Genomic DNA, 21,786 nt, shown 5'->3' with positions numbered 1-21,786 from the left:
TGACAATATGAAAATGAAGGGAAATGATTCATAGTTAAATGTTTCTTCCCAGGATGTTGGGGATGAACCTTGTACCTGCCCATTCTGAATAGAAGTCTATGCTATTCCTACACATTGGGGTATCACATTGATTTTCTTGTCACTTGAACTAATGGAAGAGTTTCATGGATTTGGTTTATGTCATTTTGGTTACCTATCAGAAAATCCAGCAAATTACTGATGGATAAAAATATTTTTATTGGTGCTATTATAAAAATGGAAATAACTTTGTTCTACATAATGTTTCTTAATTTTTATTACATGACAATTTGAACAAACTGCAACAATTTTTGTCAATATGCTCTGCCCTAAAATTTCTAACTTTAAAAAAGGAAGCTATGTAAATTCTGATGATACTACATTTTCTGTCTTGTAATTTCCATTTTATAAGAAAAAAAGAAGAAAGAAATAAATCCATAAAGGAAATATTTTAGTGAAATTCAGCTTCCTGATCTAAAATTTTGGCACATAAATGGATGCAAAACAAGAATATTCTTCTCTCATCAGTATGGGCATGCCAGAAAGTTTGTTGCACATATGAAGGACAGTCTCTTTTAATAAGATGAAGCAAAGAAAAAGATGTCAGTCATATTGACTTAGTAGGGTGTTTGTGTGTAGACAAATTCGTATTAACCCATGTCACATTGTAGATTCTCAATAAGTGGTGATCATAGTAATCATTATTACCACAAAGAGAGCCTGTAACTAATGATAAAAGGTGAACATGTCAAAAGTAATCTTTTCCCTTACGTTTTAAAAAAATAGTTGAAATCTTTGAATAAATGAGTCTTACATACACACTTATTTTTCTTTTACAGGATGTACAGAAAGTCTTATCACATGGTTGGTTTGGTATATCCAGAAGCTGTCATAGTAACATTAAAGGTGAAATAATTTCAATTATTTTAAATTTTCAAATAGTCATTTTTTCAAATCTTCTTACAATGGCTGGGAGAAAATGAGAATAAGTCTTTGCTACATCTTATGTATTGGTACATGAAAAATACTGTAGCCATTCACATGTCATGTGTTCCAAATCATGGCTCATTGTAGACTTAACTGAGGCTTGATTTACATTAAGTCAATGCATGTGTGTGCACACAGATATGTGATTTTTTTCCTTCTTCATGCTTTGTTTAGATGGATCTTGAATTCAATTTTGAGATGGCACTAGGACTTGTCAGAATATATGTATTTTGTTATGTATATTGTGGGAAAGTTTCATGCATTGAAAAAAAGGTGTTCCAGGACAAAACTTACATGAAAGAAATTTGTTTAGAATTTTAGTTCTGAGAACACATAAAAAGATAAAATTAAGAAAGAAAATAAAAAAATTCAACTCTCTTATCTCTGCTTTTCCTATGGCTGATGCCCAAATGCAGTATTAAATATGTTAGAAGTAACTGGAGCCAAAACTCTGAAGTAGTGAAAGTTTTTGGTTCACTTGTTTCTACTGTGTGTGTATACAAAAGCATTGTTCCTATTTCTGTTCCTATTCTAAGCTCATCACTTAACATCTCTTATTTCTTTCTATTATTTCATTTCGGTAGAGAAATTCAACTTTGTCTCCTCTAACAATTTCATGGTGGTTTTCCTGTATCACCAAGAATTGAAAAGACATGGGCAACAGAATATCCTGAGTTGCTTTATTTCTGATACTTTAAACTCCTTTCTAGTTTAAATTTATATTGCTATTTATATTATATCTTTTGTTGATTTTCTTTTACACATCCCCTTTACATTTTTTTTCTTTGCTGCATAGTAGACTTTAATCTTATTAATTTAAAGAAATAGTTTTTCTTGAACACTTTTTTATATTTATGTTTCTAAAGCTATAAAAAAGACAGGTATATAAGTGAAATGTCACATTATAGGATATTAAATACTCCTTGGATCATGTGAGATTTTTGTTTCATCAACTGTGAGCAAGAATATTACTTATTTTTATTTTTTTATTTTAATAACATTTACTTAGAAACCAACACAATATTTTAGTATGAGAGAAAGTAAACACTCTTCTAAAATGTAGTAGAGAAAAATGTATCAACTAAAAGGTTGAGGGAGGAAATATCACTAGTAAAGAACATTTTTAGTTAAATAGTTCTTACTTCCTGAGATACCTTCTGGTCTTATTTATCCTCAAGGGAGCATTTGTAGTACTTTATAAGTGTAAATCATCATTGTTGACAAAAATCCCCAAAGTGGAGAACTAACCTTTTACTCAGTGTGAAACCCCGAACAGGACCTATAAATAGCAGCCTCCTAACAATCTGAACTAATACTTGTGTTAGCTTTGGAATTTGATAAGAGATTTGTTGGCCTCATTTGAGCTTTATTGATGTTAAAATGACTGCTCATACAACCTTCAGAGATTTTAAATTTATGAAGTGTTTGTAAAGCAAGTGTTTGGGGATCAAATCAAGACCAAGTACAAGGAATTTAACAAAGACGTACAAGCAAATCAAAAACCATCTCACTGGTGTTTTCAAGTGATTAAAAATACCATTTGAAGCTGTTATTACTCTTTTCAAAAGAAGTATTTAATTTTTTATTAATTATTTTTATTAACATATAATGTATTATTTGCCCCAGGGCTACAGGTCTATGAGTCGTCAGGCTTACACAAAAGCAGTATTTTTAAGAGACTGTTTGAATACTATTTATCAGATTCTCAGTTTAGTTTCAGCATGTTATAGTACAGATTGTTGGCCTCTCTAAAAATGTATTAAATGAAGTTGTAAATAATCCCAGCTCCAATTCAAAATTAAGGCACAGTTTTAAGGTTGCCCTCTTCAATACGAAACTTGCTGTGTGTATGTAAGCACACACTTTGCTAGGAAGTTCTAATAATCGTTAGAACTGACTGTTGTATTTCTTTAAATTTTTGAAATTTCATTGCTATATTTAGCATTGGAGCTACCACTCTACATGAAAACCTCTTTAGTGTATAGGACTGATATCACCTGTTACAAGTCCCTTTTTGTGAACCCTTCTGCAAGTTTTCAACCTGCAATTACTTAAATCAAAAATCATGAAGTAGCTGGAATGGTTTGGCATAGCTCTCGTAGCCTTCTCTCCCACTGTTAGTGGATTTTTTCCATGGCTATGTATGTATCTCCCTATAGGCCTGACCACTTCCCTTGGGAATCGCCTGAAATGCTATAATTACTTTCCTCCTCCTTCTCCTCTATCAAAAGACTCACTTCCTTTTCCTTCCCATCTGTCCCTGGAGGAAAGTGTAAATGAATCAGCCAAGGTTAGAGTGAGTAATAAGGTAGTATATACTCTATCTTTCTAGGTTATTTGAAATTTAAAAGAAGACATAAAATATCAAAGCTTTAAATCAAAGCATTGACTCTTACAGTGGAATTTCAAGCCGGGTAGAATGTAGTGGGTGGGAAATAGAAATTGGGGTTATTTTCTCCTATTCCTCCATTGACACCACCCACATAACCACGTAACCTGACACCACCCACATACCTTAAAATGAAGCCTCCTGGGGCACCTGGGTGGCTCAGTGGGTCAAAGCCTCTGCCTTCGGCTCAGGTCATAATCCCAGGTCGTGGGATCGAGCCCCGCATCGGGTTCTCTGCTCAGCCGGAGACCTGCTTCCTCCTCTCTCTCTGCCTGCCTCTCTGCCTATTTGTGATCTCTGTCAAATAAACAAATAAAATCTTTAAAAAAAAAGAAAAAAAAATGAAGCCTCCTCTGGACAAGTGATTTATAGCATGAATTTGAAGAGAGACTGAGAATAAGATCATTATTATAGTGTTATCAGGTTTATTACATCAAGCTTGATAACTTTGGGATTACGGGGAATATTTTAACACTTATATTACCCATTATGGCCTCATTTTTGTGAACCCATAGATACTAAGTGGCTCTGTCATACCAGACACTGGAAAAAAATATAGTCTGATGTTCTAAATAGAAATGTGACCTACTAAATCTACAATGCATGATCTCTCCAAGAATTTTTCACAGAAAGAAACAACTAAATGATATTGCCATCTAAAGCATTTACTCCTTTTTTCATTTTTTACAGGACGTTGATAAATGGTCTTTTGATGTATTTGCCTTAAACGAAGCAAGTGGAGAACACAGTCTGAAGTTTATGATTTATGAACTGTTTACCAGATATGATCTTATCAATCGTTTCAAGGTCAGAAACATGGAACAAAAATGAAGTGCTCTTAGAATTCGTTATCTGAATAAGAATGAAAATGCAGAACATCGAGTCATTAATCAATGCATTTTATAACATTTCTAGTTGGCAGGTCACAGAACTAGTGGAACAAGTTCACCACATGATGCAGCCATTATCCATGACTCACTGACATATATCCACACGGACATTGTGAGCCACTGTAGCCTCATTCAAACAAGATACCAACATCCCCCTGAATTACCCACAGACCAAATCACGTCATGATTATGAGCTATGTTTTTAACACATATCGTCTTCTGTGTTCCTAAAACACAGAATGAACCTTTCCTGATGGCTTTTCTTAAACCAAGATGAAAGGGCTTCTAATTAATTTCATTTTAGAGCCATTTAAGCAGCAGATTTGATCCAGATTTCTGAGCACTCTGCAACCTATACCTTTCATCATTACCAATGGAATCATAGAATCTTAGATAGAAGGTACTGGGAGGTCATTTGTTTTAATCCCTTGTATTACAGATAGAAAAACTAGACATCACCAATTGTAATTGGGAATTTTACTCTTTTAAGAACTAGTCTTCTGTCTTGACTGTGGGAGATATAAACATTTAAAGGCAACAGTATGGGTAAGATTGTTATTTCATCTACCTTAGTTAAGTACCTGGGGGTTACAATCTTTCTTAGGATTGAAAGCTAGCAGGTTAATGAAATAGTTTTTCAAAACAGCCTACATGTAACCTCAAAAAACTACTGCCCACATCTGACTCACTGTTGTGTCCCATCCCAAACATTGTTGTGCTCATGTTGATTTAGTGCTACTGTTTTGGCCAAAATATAATCATGATTATTACTTTTTGCAGATTCCTGTTTCTTGCCTAATTTCCTTTGCAGAAGGTTTAGAAGTTGGTTACAGCAAATACAAAAATCCTTATCACAATTTGATTCATGCAGCTGATGTCACTCAAACTGTGCATTACATAATGCTTCATACAGGTATCATGGTAAGAAAGTTTTTATAACTGAAGTTTGTTAATTTGGAACATCAAATTCCTTTCTCCTACATTGTCTCACATTGCCATTGTCCCTTCAATACCCACAGGAATATTATGTGATGATCTTTCGGATTTTTGAGGATTAATGAATTACTCATAATATACATTTTCCAAAAAATATTTTAACTCCATGAAAAAATATACCCAGAGGCAAATGTAAATATATTGCAAATTTTCCGAAATTTGGACTCCCGGACATTTTTGTTTATAATTTTTTCCATATAGGAATCAACCAAAAAACAAAAACAAAAAGTGACCTACACAAAGTCTTGGGATTAAAGTTAATTACCGTGCTCTTCCCTCATGTTCTCCCAAGCTGACTTCTGTGGATTTTTCTCTTTTACTTGCACTAATAATCACAATCAAATCCTAATAGGGACTTTGGAAATGATTTATGTGAATTTTTCCAAATTCTCCTTCCTCTTCTTTGCATCTAAATGAATCAATGAATAAATAAATAAATGATTCAGCAATGCAATCCAGGACAACAACGAGTAGATGTTAGGAATTCTGACTCTGCCTGGAATTTCTGTAATGTCTCAGAGTGTATAGTGACTCCCAGAAAGTGAAAAGGAAGAAGCAACTCTTTCTTCTAAAAATTCCACACTGAGGTGGATTCAAAGGGAGACAGACCATAGGAGATGCCCAAATCTTGGTACCTTCTTGATTCCTGATGTGTCAGCCTCTGCTGAAGCAATGTCACAAATTGCTTTTAAGTAGAATGTTCCATCAAATCCCATAATATACATTGCCTATCTATTTTGACTTCAGAAGTCACATACCCATTCTATTGGGTCATTGACACTCAGGTCTATGTAACTAATACTCTTTGGGGCCCAGAGATCCTCAGTATCTCATCTGTCCACACCAGAGATTATTTCTAATCTGGTTCCATGCAAAGTCCCTAGAGCCACATTGTTGTCCCGAAGATCCTGAAAACTTAGAACAGTTACATGATTCTTCAACTTTGTTATATATAGAAATTTTTCATATTAATTTTATTTTTCCCCAAGAAACTGTAGTGTGTTGTTCTCTACACAGTCTATTAACTATGGTTCATCCAATACTGTCTCATATGATGATTGAAGAAATTGTTTGCTCCTCTTCTTCATCTTTCTTTGCCTCCAAAAATGTTGCACATCCATCAATGCCTTGGGCTCAGATCCCACTCCTAACCCATGTTTTGATTATCTGTTGCTCCAAAACAACTGCTCCAAAACTTACTGGCTTAAAACAACAACTTATCAGTAGCTCTCCAAGGTCTTTAGTTAGGAGCGTCCCAACTAGCAGGTTCTCAGTTGTGGTGACTGATGGGCTTAAAATCAGCTAGCAACCATAGCTGAGGACATCATTAAACAAGATACCCATGGTGGTTCACTCACATAGCTGGCATTTGGTAATGGCTAATGGCTGGGAGCTCAACCTCTAATAAAGGCTTCTATTTAATAAAGAATTTTCTTGGAATCTCACTGCCAATTCAACAGAAATCTGCATTCTACTACAAAATTACAACATAACCTGCTTTGGAGTTAAGTCCTATTTGGGGGAGGCAGAAATCTCTTTAATTGAGGCAGTAGCATGACCTCCTTGTGACCTTGTAGAAGGCTGAACTATATGTGTTGTCAACATCAGACCTTGTGTTTTCCTGTAGTAAGTTATATATGTGGACATCACAGACTTACGGTATAAATATACCCATTGGCTGAGATCAAATGCAGTCATGGCTAAACTTCTTGGTCCTAGGTTGAAGCTTACTCACTCTTCTTTCCAGGAGTCTGATTTGACATGTAGAAAGAGGAAGTAGAAGGTAACAATAATCAGTAGAAAATCAAGCATGCAAAGACATGGCTTTAAGATATTATAAGCTTTTAGGAAGTAGTATAAGTAACCTTCCTTGTAATTGTTTCTAGCATGTGCACACACACACACACACACAGAGAAATTCTTTTAAAGTTCCTTTGCTTTAATAGGACTTCACTGTCACAGCTGTTTCTTGAGCTCTTTGCCTCCTGACAGCAGCAAATGCTGCTATCCTTGAAAAAGTCACTTCAGCGTCTTCCTGGTTGGAGCTGCTTGCTGTTTGCTCTCTAAGGCCTTGGTCTTGAATCTGATAGTGAGATGATTTTCATTTTAAGTGTGGCATGTCCTCTTTCCTGAGTTCTGTGGATTTGAAAAAAAAAATTAGCTGAAAAAATGAAATATTTAAATGATTATCTGAAATGGAAACTGAAGTGATTAAGTTTCTTCAGAACAAGATGGAATGGAAAAGTAATGCCTACTTCAGTATAATCAAATATCTGCTTTAATTATGAAATTCATTGAGAAGATGTGTACCATATTATGCTGGGAAGTAACCAAAACTTCATCATTTAAAAATATATTTCTGCTTAAGTACATTTTTTTTTTTGCTATCAGTATAAAGGGAGCCAAATAAAAGTCTCTGATTTCAGCTTTAGAACCTCTCTTCTGAAGGTGACATTGAAGAGATGAAGGATGACGTAAATACAGAAATTCAAATCCACGGTGTGACTTTTCCCTCAGGCTTGTGAGGAGGACCTGTTCCCGGATATAATAAGCCATTCCAACTTCTTTGGAAGATGGGAAATCTGGCCCAGCCTGGCATGACTCCTAGAAATTTGACATTAGTAAAAATCACGTAGTCCTTAACTTACCAATCATAAACAGAACTTCGATCTACTTTAGCACGTTTCATTGGAGAAATTGTTTCTGATTAATTCATCCTTCAGCAACAATGTGTCAGTGCGCTCTTTACTCATCCATTAGTTTGGCCATTACAAAAATAGTCTAGTGGAAGACTGTCACTGTTGTCTGAGATCCGGAAAATACATTTCAACTACAGGAAGTAATGAGAAACTTTATAATAGACGGTAAGAGGAAAGGCAAAATGAATTACAGATTTATTGCCTGACTATGTTGTGAAAACTGGGTTTCACAGCCAGCTTGATAGCTTTAGGGAAGTTATTTTAACAAGCTTTTCTTCAGATGAAAAAAGTAGCGGTAGGCGTGTATTAATTTTCACACAGATGAATATGTTGGTTCTTTGAAACAACAAAAATGTATTATAGAAATATTGATTTAGCTGAAACTCCTCGGATTTGATGTGGGGAAGACTGGGTCACTGGCTTTAGTTTTAGTTGATGCCCTGCCATTTCAGGATGGTCTTATCTGTGTGACATTTCTGGAGCACTCTGGGCAGCCCCAAACTGTCAGGTGACTCGTGCAGCCTGCCACCTGCAAAATGGTCTGAGGACTAGTGATTGAAGGGGTCTGTGATGAAGCTACTGTCCTTCAGTTTGTTACTGTCACACAGGATACCCTCAGCCTGGGAGGAGACCCTGCAGAGGAGAGCTGATGCGAGTACACCCTCTGTCTGTCCCTCTCTGTCCTTTGGCAGTTAACTTGTAGCCCTGTGCCAAGGCAGCGGTGGTGTGTGGTAGCTCATTCCATTGGCTGAAGAGAAAATTGCTTCACCAAATGCCACCTCCAAGTGTCTCTCTGAATTTGAAATCTTCCAAGGGCCTTTGTAAGGGAACACTTGTGTCTAAGGGCTCCTGACCCTGTGTTCTAATATTAAGAGTAGAAGAAGGAACGATGCTATGAGATCTGTTTGCTTTGGAAGTTGTAGTCCCTTGACCACACCCAGAAATAGCCTCCCATACTCTGGATTGACTCAGTTTTTCTCCAGTCTTTCTACAAAAAATATGCCACTATGCCTCTATTCTACCAACTCTGTGGAAATACTTTTCTTTCAAATGGCTTTCCAGACAACAATGTTTGGAAGGGTAGAAAGTGTGTAGGCTTTCAAGGCAACCAGACATAGGTTTGAAACCTTGCTCTACCATGACCTAGATCACTCACTCACTACCTTGGTTTTCTTGTCATTAATATGTGACTAATAATACCACCATGTAGGATGACAATGAAGAGGCACAGATACCATATATGTAAAGCACCTAACCTAGTTCCTGAAACATGGTAGGTATTTAACACACATCCTAATATCAATAACGTCAATTTATTTTTATTATATATTGTATTATTTTATGTGTATTATGTATTAATATTATTATGATACTTTTTACTACTGGATAAGTTATAGCAAACTGTCTCATCCTATTCAAGTTAGAGAAAAAGATGTCCAACCCTATAATTTAGCTAAGAAAGTTGTTAATTATGCTGTTTTAGACACAACCGGAACTAATAGGTCAATGTGATTTTCTGACCGGAAATTCTCCCAGCCTTAATATGCACATACACTTTCACTTTCTCTCTCTCACACATAAACATACACACACTGAATAATTCAGATATGAAAACTTACATCATAAGTATTAAAGCTCGATTTAGAGCTTCTACCCATCAATATACCCAGTTAAACTCTTTAGAAATTCTGCCTCTAAAACCTGGGAAAAATGTATTCTGCATATTGTCTCCTTCAAGTAATGAATGCTGTAGTCATCCATAAAAGGAATATTGTGATCTCTGGAAGGAACAGAAACTTTGGAATCAGATTTTGGGTTGAATTCCTGCTCTGCCATTTGATAGCTATGTAACCTTTGGCAGATTGACTCAATTCTTTAAGATCCAGCTTTGTCACGTGCCAAGTAAAGATAAAAATATTTACCTCATAAGTGGAAAGTAGGATGGTTATACAAAAGAGACCATCTAGCTAAAATGTCCAGCCAATGTTAATTCCTTTTCCTTTCTTTCTGATATCATTATAATAACTATTGATGGCAGTCAGTATCTCCCTATGATATATTTTGGGGACTGCTCCTTTTAGAGTTAGTCTACCTGGGCATTTCTCTAGGCAAAATGCAAACTGTGGTTTAGATGAAACACAGTGTCTACACTGCTCACGACCCATCATTTTAACCCTTTATATCTGCCCATGAGAAACCAGAAGCATGTAGGTTATGTACTGACCACTGTGCTAGTTGGGAAGAGTGCTGGGACTCAGCCTCATTCTCTGGCATATTCTCATGAATCACTTACAAAATCAATGAATATAAGCATTCACTTTCTGTGTTGGAATTCTCATTTGGCACCAATGTAAAATGAATGAACAACTAAGGAACTAAAAATCTGCCCAAAATTCTACTTTCACTAATACAAAATAGGTGTGCTCTTAAATTAAGTGAGAGGGTTCAATATTTCACTCTTCAAACTATTTTATCATTTAAACTTAATTATTAGGGCCATAGTGTGGCAATAAATAAGAGGGATTCGTGGAGGAAGTACTATTTATGGAAGCAGAGAATAATGAGACTAAAAACAGGAAATAAGTATAATCAATTTTAACAGCTAGGAAGATAATTTTAAATGCTTATGAGATAATCTGTAATTAAAACCCATCTCTGCTGCCCTAATTTAATGTTTTTTATAATTGCAGCTTCATTTTCTATATTATTGTAGGTATTAAATATCACTTTTTTTAAATGACAGTTAAATCTGTTGATCTTAAATATAATCAATAGGAAATACATAAGGGGCACCTGGGTGGCACAGTCTGTTAAATGTCTAACTCATGGTTTTGGCTCAGGTTGTGATCTCAGGGTCCTGGGATCAAGCCCTGCATTGGGCTCCACACTCAGTGAGGAGTCTGTTTAAGATTCTCTTCTCCTTCTGCCCCTCTACCCAATGTGCACTCTCTCTAAAATAAATAAAAAAGATCTTTAGAAAAATTAGGATATGGTTAAGAAAATTGGTGACCTGTTTCTTGGATCAATTTTTTTTTAATAAAACAGAGAGTTTCTGGGGTACAAAGCCTGGTTTAACTTCAATTGCTTTCCATTTCATGGTGTTTAATTCCACAGTCTCACTGGGGACATTGGAGGCTCAGTCCCACTTCAGGCTATAATAGAGGCCATTCTTCCTTTTAATGACTCACAATTAAATGCACCCATAAACACAAAATAGCTACTTATATCAACTCCCATTGGTCTGAAAATCATTTCTGCTTCAGTCATCCAGCTGTGAGACATTTCTTCTTGAATTGTAATCACTAAAGATATGTTAGCTCACAATTATTTTCCAGACTCAATGCCTTCTACAGTGCTTTTAAGGTAGTAAGTTCAGCAAAATGACATTTTTTCTGTATTTTATTATTATACAAGATTTGCAAAAGACACAGTGAATACATTAACTTAAAAACTTCTCTTAAAATTCCACAGGGAATGATCACTAATTCTATTTTCATGGAACTGTGGCTGAGAGAGTAAATAACTAATTTGCCTCATGGCCAACAAAGATTTAAAACCAGGATTGTCTGATTATCCATATTCTCTTTCCACAACTCCTTACTGCCTCCTCCGAATGCAAAACTCATGAAATTCAAGTCAGCAGACAAATATTAAGTTCCTACCATGTGCCAATTACCAGACTGGTAACTGGTAGATTATGTGAAGTGGAGCAAAAATTTATAAGATCATGCCTTTATCAATTATGATATCCAATAGTTGTCACATCTCATTTTGGACTCATGGACCTACAGTAGCTCCCTCCTACATCTTATACAAAATCCAGACTCATCAGCTCCAATCAAAGTACTCTATCAACTCTTCCCATAATCTGCACTCTCTTTCCATTCTCATTCCACTTGACTCTCCAACACAACTGTACTATGGGCAATTCGATTTCCATATCGGTCTCGACAGTATCATTCTGCATCTGCTCTTTCTATTTAGAATCTCTCTGTTTCTCCCATGGCATTAGGTGCAAAACTTTGTGCATCCTTCTTCCAAACTCACTGCCACCAAATAGACATTCTATCTGCCCTTCGATTGTATCTTTTTCTGTGACTGTTTATCAAGTATGCATGTAGTTTCTATTTTTCTGTTTTTTGTACAATGTAATAGTTTCAAGTGTGTGGAGTGAGACTACTAATGAATAAGCTCCTTGTCATTGGGATCCTTCAATCCCAGAATCAAGTTCCATCTACTTGCATCACTATCTAACAGAACTTTCTGTGATGACAGGAACACTACATCGCCACTGTTCCATATGGTAACTACTTGCCACATGTGACTCCTGAGAAGTTGAAGTGTGGCTTCTGTCCCCGGGGAAAGTGAACTTAATTTTACTTACTTTTATTTATTTTCAATTTAAGTAGTGGCCCATGGTTATCATAATAGAGAGTGTAGTAAAACTGTTACGCAAAATTTCAGTGATGAATAAACTACCAAATTACCTAGTAGACTTATAATAACAGAGAAATTTTGTTAAGCCATCCACCTGATAACAGAAAGATCAATGTATATGAAGCGGGTGGTCTGGATTTTAAATGAAAACACTTGCTCTATCTTTTATTATTAGGTTTAATTGCACAGTCAGAATATATGTGTTATGCAGAGCAAATTTGGTAAATTCTTAGAAACTCTTACCAATCTTAATGTGAACTATATAAGCAAAGTTCAGTTTAATGAGCAAAGTGAATATTTTCAACTCTTAGGTGAAAAATTTTTTCATAGTAGGGTCTTCTACAAAAGTTGAGCTAAAGATATTTTAATGGTGTATGGGCCCAAATGTCAAAAATTACTAAACTAGGGGCGCCTGGGTGGCTCAGTGTGTTAAAGCCTCTGCCTCTGGCTCAGGTCATGATCCCAGGGTCCTGGGATCAAGCCACGCATCGGCCTCTGTGCTCTGCAGGGAGCCTGCTTCCTCCTCTCTCTCTGCCTGCCTCTCTGCCTACTTGTGATCTCTGTCTGTCAAATAAATAAATAAAATCTTTTTAAAAAGTGACTAAACTAAAAAAATTACTAAACTGTAACCGATTTCATGAGGGCCCAGATTTATAAATCTGTGAATTCAAAAATCCACATAGGGTTTACCTTTTAAATGATGGAAAAGTACTCCTTTTCTGATTGGCAAGGAACATTATAATGTCTGTATTTTGAACCTACAATCCATGAAACAATCATTGACCTCATGAACCATCCATAATGCACAATCAACACATGTGAGAAAGGAAGGAAAAATGGATTTAAAATCAATAAAAATAATTTAATGTATTTGTATGATTACTTATACTGTCTGCACAGAAAATCTCTTTTGTAGAAATACAGCATGGAGTCTGCTTTGTAAATATGATAGTATCTTTTTTTAATTTACCAGCACTGGCTTACTGAACTGGAAATTTTAGCAATGGTCTTTGCTGCTGCCATTCATGATTACGAGCATACAGGAACCACAAACAACTTTCATATTCAGACAAGGTAAGTTACATAAAGCATGAACTTTTCTAACTTAAAACTTTATTTTTCTTCGTATCTCTTATTTTTTAAATTTTTTATTTTTTATAAACATATAATATATTTTTATCCCCAGGGGTACAGGTCTGAGAATCGCCAGGTTTACACACTTCACAGCACTCACCATAGCACATACCCTCCCCAGTGTCCATAACCCCACCGCCCCTTCCCCCAACCCCCCTCCTCCCAGCAACCCTCAGTTTGTTTTGTGCGATTAAGAGTCACTTATGGTTTGTCTCCCTCCCAATCCCATCTTGTTTCATTTATTCTTCTCCTACCCCCTTAATCCCCCATGTTGCATCTCCACTTCCTCATATCAGGGAGATCATATGATAGTTGTCTTTCTCCGCTTGACTTATTTCGCTAAGCAGGATACGCTCTAGTTCTATCCACGCCGTCGCAAATGGCAAGATACCATATCTCTTATTTTTAATAAAATTTTTAAAAAACAGTGAAGATGTCTAGTAAGTAGTTTTAATGGATTTTAGCAAAATTCCTTAAGTTACAAACACTTTTTCAATTATTTATCAAGAAAACTGTATAAATATTTACTAACATATTTAGCAATTTAAATAATGTAAAAATGTGTCAGATAATTTCTCTCTGCCCAGAATTAATACTTTGAAGTATCACACAATTCAGACATCTGACTGACATGAATCTTGCAACATGTTATTTAAGGCATTAGTTTAGTATCATTATGTATGTGAAAGTAATAAAATTGTGCTTTTGAAGAAAATCAAAGAAACCTTATTTCCAGGTTAGTGTGAAGTGCTAAATTTAAAATAATTAGAAAATGAGGTTTTTAATGGTGCTAATAATGACAGTTATTAGAATCAAATTTCCAGAGTGGAGATATACCTGTCTGCTAGGGCTATTATCACAAAATCACAGATTGGGTGGTTTAAATAACAGAATTTTTCTCACAGTTCTGAGGTCTAGAAGTCCAAGAAGTGTCAGCAGGTTTGGTTTCTGCAGAAGCCTCTCTGCTTGGTTTAAATGGCCACCTTCTCACTGTCTTCACATGACCCTTTCTGTGTGGGTACAAATTCCTGGTATCTCTTCTTCTTCTTATAAGAACATCAGCCATATTGGATTAAGGCACACTCTTATAACCTTATTTAACTTTAATTACCTATTTAAAAGCCTTTTCTCCAAATACAGTCACATTCTAAGGTACAAGGGACTTCAACATGTTAATTTTAGGGAGACATAATTCATTTCATAACAGAAAGTTTCTCTCTGTTCTTTTTGGTTGCAGAAATCTCAGTGCCTGAGAGGCAAAATGTGTCTAGGACCCATTGTGATCCAACTTTATATACATAAGTCCCTGACATTTCTCTAAGTTTTTCACTAGTCAGAGTTGCTTGAGATGGAGATGGAAGTTGAGAGACTGATATTGCTCTAGAATTACTGTAGAACCCTCCAGTCTTATTAAGGGAAAATTAATTTTTTTCTTTTTTTTAAATAGTAGACTTTATTTCTTAGAGCAGTTTTAGATTTATAGAAAAACTGAACAGAAAGTACGTATTTCCCATAAACTCTCTTTCCCCACCCCCACAGTTTCTCCTGTTGCTAACATCTTGCATCAGTATGGTACATTTGTTATAATGAACCACTACTGATACATTATTATTAACTGAAGCCCATAATACATATTAGAGTTTAGTTTTTGTGTTACACATTGAATGGATTTTACAAATGTATAATGCCATGTATCCACCATTATGGTATCATACACAATAGTTTCACTACCCTAAAACCTCCTGTGCATCATCTATTCCTCCCTCCCTCCCTCCCTTCCTCTCTCTGCCTTTACACCTGATAACCACTGGTCTTGTTAATATCTTGTGGTTTTGACTTTTCTAAAATGTCAAATAGTTGAAATACTGTGATATAAAGCCTTCTCAGACTGGTTTCTTTCACTTAATAATATGCATTTAATGTTCCTCAATGTCTCTTCATGGCTTGATAGCTCTTTCAATTTCATTGGTGAACAATATTCCATATGCATGTGACAGAGGAAGGCATTCCGTCTATTCCCAGAGCTTTTGAGATTGACAGACCATGAAGGGAAAAGGCAGACGTGGAGGTCTGTTCATGTGGAAGAGGATATTAATCACTTACACATTTGTAGAGTAGAGGCAGCTCTTCCATTTTTGTGTCAAACATCAAAGTGAAGGTAGACCATGCACATCATTTTTGTTTGTCAAAGACCCTTCTACATCCACTGAATCCATAATGAGTGATATTTTAGTTAAACACAGCTCATTACTGACCTGGCCCCACAGTTTTAGCAATTGGAGAAGGGAGCAAGGGATTGGTTATCCATGAACACTTCTTGTTTTTTCTACTCTGAAAAGTGAAGGCCAAGGGCTAGCCTTCTCCAGCAGTGGTGTCGGGCCATCACTTCCAGCTTTCTCCTTACCATCCGTTTTCAACTGATGAAGAGTCCTAACTTACTTATGCTCTGGACTGCAGAAAAGGTGAAGGAAATGGAGAAAAAGGGAAGAGGAGAAGGTAGAGTAAAGAAAGAGAAGAGGGAGAAAGAAGAATTCATTTTCCCCCCAATTTTACATTAAGAAACTCTGTAAATAAAGGGGAGAAAATGTCTGGTATTTTATTTATTTTCTTATATATTGCCTACTGGGATCAATTAAAGGATTAATTATGCAAGAATTTAAGAATTCTATAAATGAACATGTTGTGGTGACCACAAACACAACAATATAATGTGCTTTTAAAACTCTAACACCTTTCCATTTTGTCCAAAAAAAAGTAAGATCTTATGTTAAAAGTATCAATAATTCTATTGTATTTTATATCTTTCATTGTTACTTAGATTTAGAATGCTTTTCTAATATAGAAAACTATATACTGGATAATGCAAAATAAAAAATAATTTAGAACATAGTGCAATGCTAGATCTGAGTTCAATACAGACATTATAATTCATGAAATCCTTGAAAGTGTAAATAAATGGAGATAATTTCTTTTTCGTAAAAATACTGAGCTACATGTTACCATGGATACTGAATGTTGCTTAGAGTTTTGTTCTTTTCTTAGCAGTCAAAGACCATCTCAAACATTAAGATGGTGCTGTATTATCAGAATCTTATTGGATTTATGAGACAAAAGCATAGTAATGTGCTACAATTAAATCCAGTTCAAAGATATAGCTTTGCTTGCTGCTGAAAGTAAAGGACAGTGATACTTAGAGCCATGTCATGTAGTTACACTGCCCTGGCTAGATTTGAGGCCATCTGATACAAATGACATGTGATTTACATGTCAGTTTTTCCCATGATCTGCGTGAACTTCTGGAGATACTTGGGCAAGATATATTCAGTTCTCTCTTGAACAAGGTTTGCAGGTGTACTTTTCTGTATATTGAGTTATGATTATTGGTTAGAGAATTTTTAGGCCATCATTGGGATTAAAAGAAAACCTATTATGGAATTATGTACCATTAGCTAACTACATATGTTTTTCTACTTTTATGATAGTTCCAGAAATAAAAGATGAAGTAATTGTTCTACCTCATAGGTCATTTTCCCTATGTTGGATTATAAAGCTTAGTTTATTTAGTAGATTATTAGATACAGATCTCAAATAGTTTCCTTGCAACCGAAACCAGGTTTCTTTAATTCTTTATTTTATTTATCCTTTCCTATTCTTTGGTAAACATTCAGTGGTAATGTCGGTTCTATAACCAGTACTACTGACTGAGAAGCCTAAAACAGTAAGTCTTAATGAGGCAGTTTCAGTGCTGATGAAGTATATGTCTACCACAAGGAATGAAAAACGAAGAGTCTGGGCATGGCAGCAAGTGGAAACTAAGTTGCACAGGTTTTAACTTGACTTCCCTTTTGCTATTTTTGCTGCCTCCAATTTGGCAACATACATGGGTGGATGTGCCATTTTAATACATTAAACATAGCGGTCCCGCTTCTATTCCACACTTGCAAAATGATCTGGCAATCTAAGAGGACAGAGGAAGAAGCCAGGGCTCCATGATACAGATCTGAGAATGCTTGCAATATTTCATACTTTATGCTAGACCACTATGTTCTGCAATGCTGCTTGAAGTAGTTTGTTTGCTTAAATGATGTGAAAATATGGACAGGTGAAAAGCAAAAAAATTTCCTTGATGAGTTCATCACTCTAAAATATAACGTTTGTTATAAATTGGTGGTAAAACACACATTTCAGATTTTGGTGTTTTTTTTTAAGGTTTTCTCAGTTAATTTAATGCTGTAGGATCTAAATATTCAAGTTTAATCACAACATTATGAGGGAGAAAAAACTAAAATCATAATAGATCAAATGATTTTCATCATTCCCTCTACCCTCCATCCAAACTAATTTTAGTCTAAGGGCATAGAAAATAGTTGGTAATCAACTATCTGGAATGGGTTGATTCATCAGCAGAGGGTTCGATTCATTCAATGTTTGAATGAGGATACCAGGTAATTTTTTTTTTCTGTTTGGCATATCTAGATTATTTTACAGGTGTCTGAATTACAAATTGTAAAGAAAAGACATAAGTATATTCAAACTATGATAATTAAAAGGAAACTAAGATAATTAAAAGGAAACTATGGCCAAACTGGTGAATTAAGGAAATCATCATATCAACATGCTAAAAAAGAAAAACATGAAATTATATCAAAATGGAGAAAAGGCATTTGACAAAATCCAACACCATTCATGATAAAAATGCTCAGCAAACTAGGAATAAAAGAGACCTTTCTCAACTTGATAAAGGAGATCTGCAAAAAACCTGATGACTAACCTCACACTTAACAGTGAGAAACTTGAAGCTTTCCCAGTAAGGTCAGGAACAAGGCAAGGATATTTCTCTCACTACCTTTTTAAAACTATGGTCATAGTGGAAGTCCTAGTTAATGCAGTAAGGCAAGGACAGGAGACAGAAAACATAAAGATTGGGAAAGAAAGCATAAAACTGTCTTTGTTCACAAGTTATATTATAGTCTATATAGAAAATTCAAAGGAATTGACCCAAAAGCTCCTAGAACTAATAAACAATTATAGCAAGTTTGCAGAATATAAGGTTAGCGTGCAAAATTTGGCCACTTTCCTACATACCAGTAGTGAACAAGTGGAATTTTAAATTAAAATCACAGTATCACTTACAATAGCATAAAAAATTAAAATACTCAGGTATAAATCTAACAAATATGTATAAGATGTATATCAGGAAAACTACAAAAATTTGATGACAGATTCAAAGAACTAAATCAATGGAGGGATATTCCATGCTCATGGTAGGAAGACTCAGTATTGTCAAGATGTCAGTCCTTCTCCACTTGGTCTATAGATTCAAAGCAATCCCAATGAAACTCGAGCAAAGTAGTTTGTGAATGTTGACAAGCAAATTTAAAGTTTATATGGAAAGGCAAAAGACCCAGAATAGCCAACACATTACTGAAAGAGAAGAACAGAGTTGGAGAATTGATAATATCTAACTTCAAGACTCGCTATAAAGCTATAGTAGTCAAGATGGTGTGGTATTGGTAAAAGAATAAACAAATAGATCAACGGAACAGAAGAAAGATCCAAGAAATAGACACACATAAAAAGTAGTTTTACCTTTCACCTGATCTTTGATGAAGGAGCAAAGGTAATGCAATAGGCAAAACACAGTCTAGCCTATTCAGCAAATGGATCTGAAACTAATGAACATGCAAAAAAATAAATCTAGACATAGACCTTATTCTCCTCACAAAAACTAACTCAAAATGGATAGACCTAAACGTAAAAATGCAAAGCTATGAAACTCCTAGAAGTCAACATAAGAAAAAACCTAGATGATCTTGAATGGGACAATGCCTTTTTAGATACAACACTAAATCAAAATTCACAAAAACTAATTGGTAAGCTGGACTTCATTAAAGTTAGAAACTTATACTCTGTAAAAGACAATATCAAGGTAATTAGACCATCCACAAGGTGAGGAGAAATATTTGCAAAAGATATATCTGAGAAGGGATGTTGTGCAAAATACACAAAAAAACTCTAAACTCTACAATAATAAATGGCCCAACTTAAAACTGTGCTTCAACAGACACCTCACCAAAGAAGAGATACAGATGGAAAATTAGCATATGAAAAGGTGTTCCACATTATATGTCATAAGGGAAATGCAAATTTAAACAATGAGGTATCACTACACCTCTATTATAATGGCTAAAATCTTGAACACTGACGACACCAGCTACTGGTGATGATATGTGGCCACTGGACTTCTCATGCACTGTAGTGGGAAAGCAAAATGTTACAGCCACTAAGGAAGCCATTTCTGGCAGTTGGTCAGAAAATGAAACATATTCTTACCATACAGTCCAGCAATAACACTCCTTAGTATTTACCAAAAGGAGCTGAAAAATTATGTCTATACAAAAACATGAACATGGATATTTGTAGCAGCTTTATTCATAAGGAAGCAACTGAGAAATCCTTAGGTAGGTGAGAGGTTAACTTGTGATAGATCTAGACAATGGACTATTACTTGGTGTTCAAAAGAGTCGAGTTATCAAGCCATGAAAAGACATGGAGGAATCTTAGATGCATATTACTAAGTATAAGAAGCCAGTCTGAAAGGGTTACATACTATATGATTTTAAATATATGATATTCTTCAGCAGCCAAAACTGTGGAGAAAAGTAAAAAGATCAGTGGCTACCAGGGGTTATAGGCATGGGAGGGATGAACAGACTGAGCACAGAGGATTTCTATGGCAATGAAACTACTCAGAGCAGTGTCATAATGGTGGATGCATGTCATTGTACATTTGTCCAAAGTCCCAGGGTGTACAACACCAAGAGTGAATCCTAATGTAAACCGTTGATTTGGGGTGACAATGACGTTCAATGTAGACCTATAAATTATAACCAGTGTACCACTCTGGTGTGGGATACTGATAATGAGGAGGTGGTTTTACATATCTATGGTGAGGGGGTGTATGGCAAAGCTCTATACCTTCTGCTCAATTTTGCTGTGAACCTACAACTGCTCTAAAAAAGAAAAAGTATTTTTTTTAAAGCTATCGCATGGTTTAAAAAAAGAAACTAAGTACTTCCATAAATGTAGGTGTTTGATTATAGAATTCTTATTGATGAGATATCTTGTGACTTGAGTATATTTAGCAAATGCTCATGAAATCTAAGATAAATCCTCTACTGGACATTTTGTTTTTAATTCTTAGGTCAGATGTTGCCCTTTTGTATAATGATCGCTCTGTCCTTGAGAATCACCATGTGAGTGCAGCTTATCGACTTATGCAAGAAGAAGAAATGAATGTTTTGATAAATTTGTCCAAAGATGACTGGAGGTGAGTTTCAAAGGAAGCCCAGATGAAATTTAATTTCAGGAAAAACTTAAATTATGCGATTTAAAATGAAGAAATTCATATTACAAAAGTTCCCCTTGACTGGATGACTGTGAGAAGGACTAGAACCTACAAGATGTTGTTCAGGAGCCAGGCTCTGCTGATTGGAGTTGAGCTATTTCCCAGGCTAATTCCACATCTGTATACATCATGGCCAGTCCACAACACTGCATACCGCACAACACATAGTTTAGGATACATAATGATGTACTCTCTGTACTGAAGCTCCATTTAATTATACCAATATGTGGTCCTAAATAAATTCAAAATCTTACTGTAATATGGATTTCTTCATATATTACTTTTCTATATATGGAGTTTAGCTTTATATTCTATTTTTTTTAAGATTTTATTTATTTATTTGACAGACAGAGATCACAAGCAGGCAGAGAGAGGAGGAAGCAGGCTCCCTGCTGAGCAGAGAGCCCAATGCGGGGCTGGATCCCAGGACCCTGGGATCATGACCTGAGCCGAAGGCAGAGGTTTTAACCCACTGAGCCACCCAGGTGCCCCAGAGTTTAGTTTTTTAAAAAAATTAAAAAGTCACTGTTTGAAGAAAAAATTACAAATACAATATGCTAAAATGACCCAGATGCAGAGGGAAATCTTATGTTTCTCCAAGGCATCCATCAGCTAAAAACAACAACAACAAAAAAAAACCACCATGGATGGGTAATACTTGTTGCCGCACAGAGGGAAATAATACAAGGTACCCCTACAACTCAGCATAACTTTTTCTACTTCTTGATTTTTTGGTCATCATCAGCCTTTTCATTTGACTATAGGGCTGCCAGATTTAACAAATAAAAATAAGGGATGTCCAATTGAGTATGAATTTCTGATTAACAT

At 35.5% G+C, this 21,786-nt stretch overlaps 1 protein-coding gene across 6 annotated transcripts in view; it reads left to right on the top strand.

Annotated features, from left to right (window-relative positions):
- The window catches only part of PDE1A (phosphodiesterase 1A), a 344,668-nt gene that overhangs the window by 273,295 nt on the left and 49,587 nt on the right, over positions 1-21,786 (top strand). For all 6 annotated transcript variants that reach the window (XM_044242484.1, XM_044242487.1, XM_044242483.1 and 3 more), the window contains 5 exons: positions 858-924; positions 4,085-4,201; positions 5,065-5,205; positions 13,390-13,490; positions 20,755-20,880. In XM_044242484.1, the coding sequence (XP_044098419.1) occupies positions 858-924; positions 4,085-4,201; positions 5,065-5,205; positions 13,390-13,490; positions 20,755-20,880 (552 nt within the window). The remainder of the gene's footprint in view (positions 1-857; positions 925-4,084; positions 4,202-5,064; positions 5,206-13,389; positions 13,491-20,754; positions 20,881-21,786) is intronic.

The sequence above is a fragment of the Neovison vison genome, chromosome 3, assembly GCF_020171115.1.
Source record: "Neovison vison isolate M4711 chromosome 3, ASM_NN_V1, whole genome shotgun sequence".
In the NCBI taxonomy this organism is placed as follows: Eukaryota; Metazoa; Chordata; class Mammalia; order Carnivora; family Mustelidae; genus Neogale; species Neogale vison.
The sequence above is the reverse complement of the archived record's forward strand: the minus strand, read 5'-3'. Positions and strand labels throughout refer to the sequence as shown.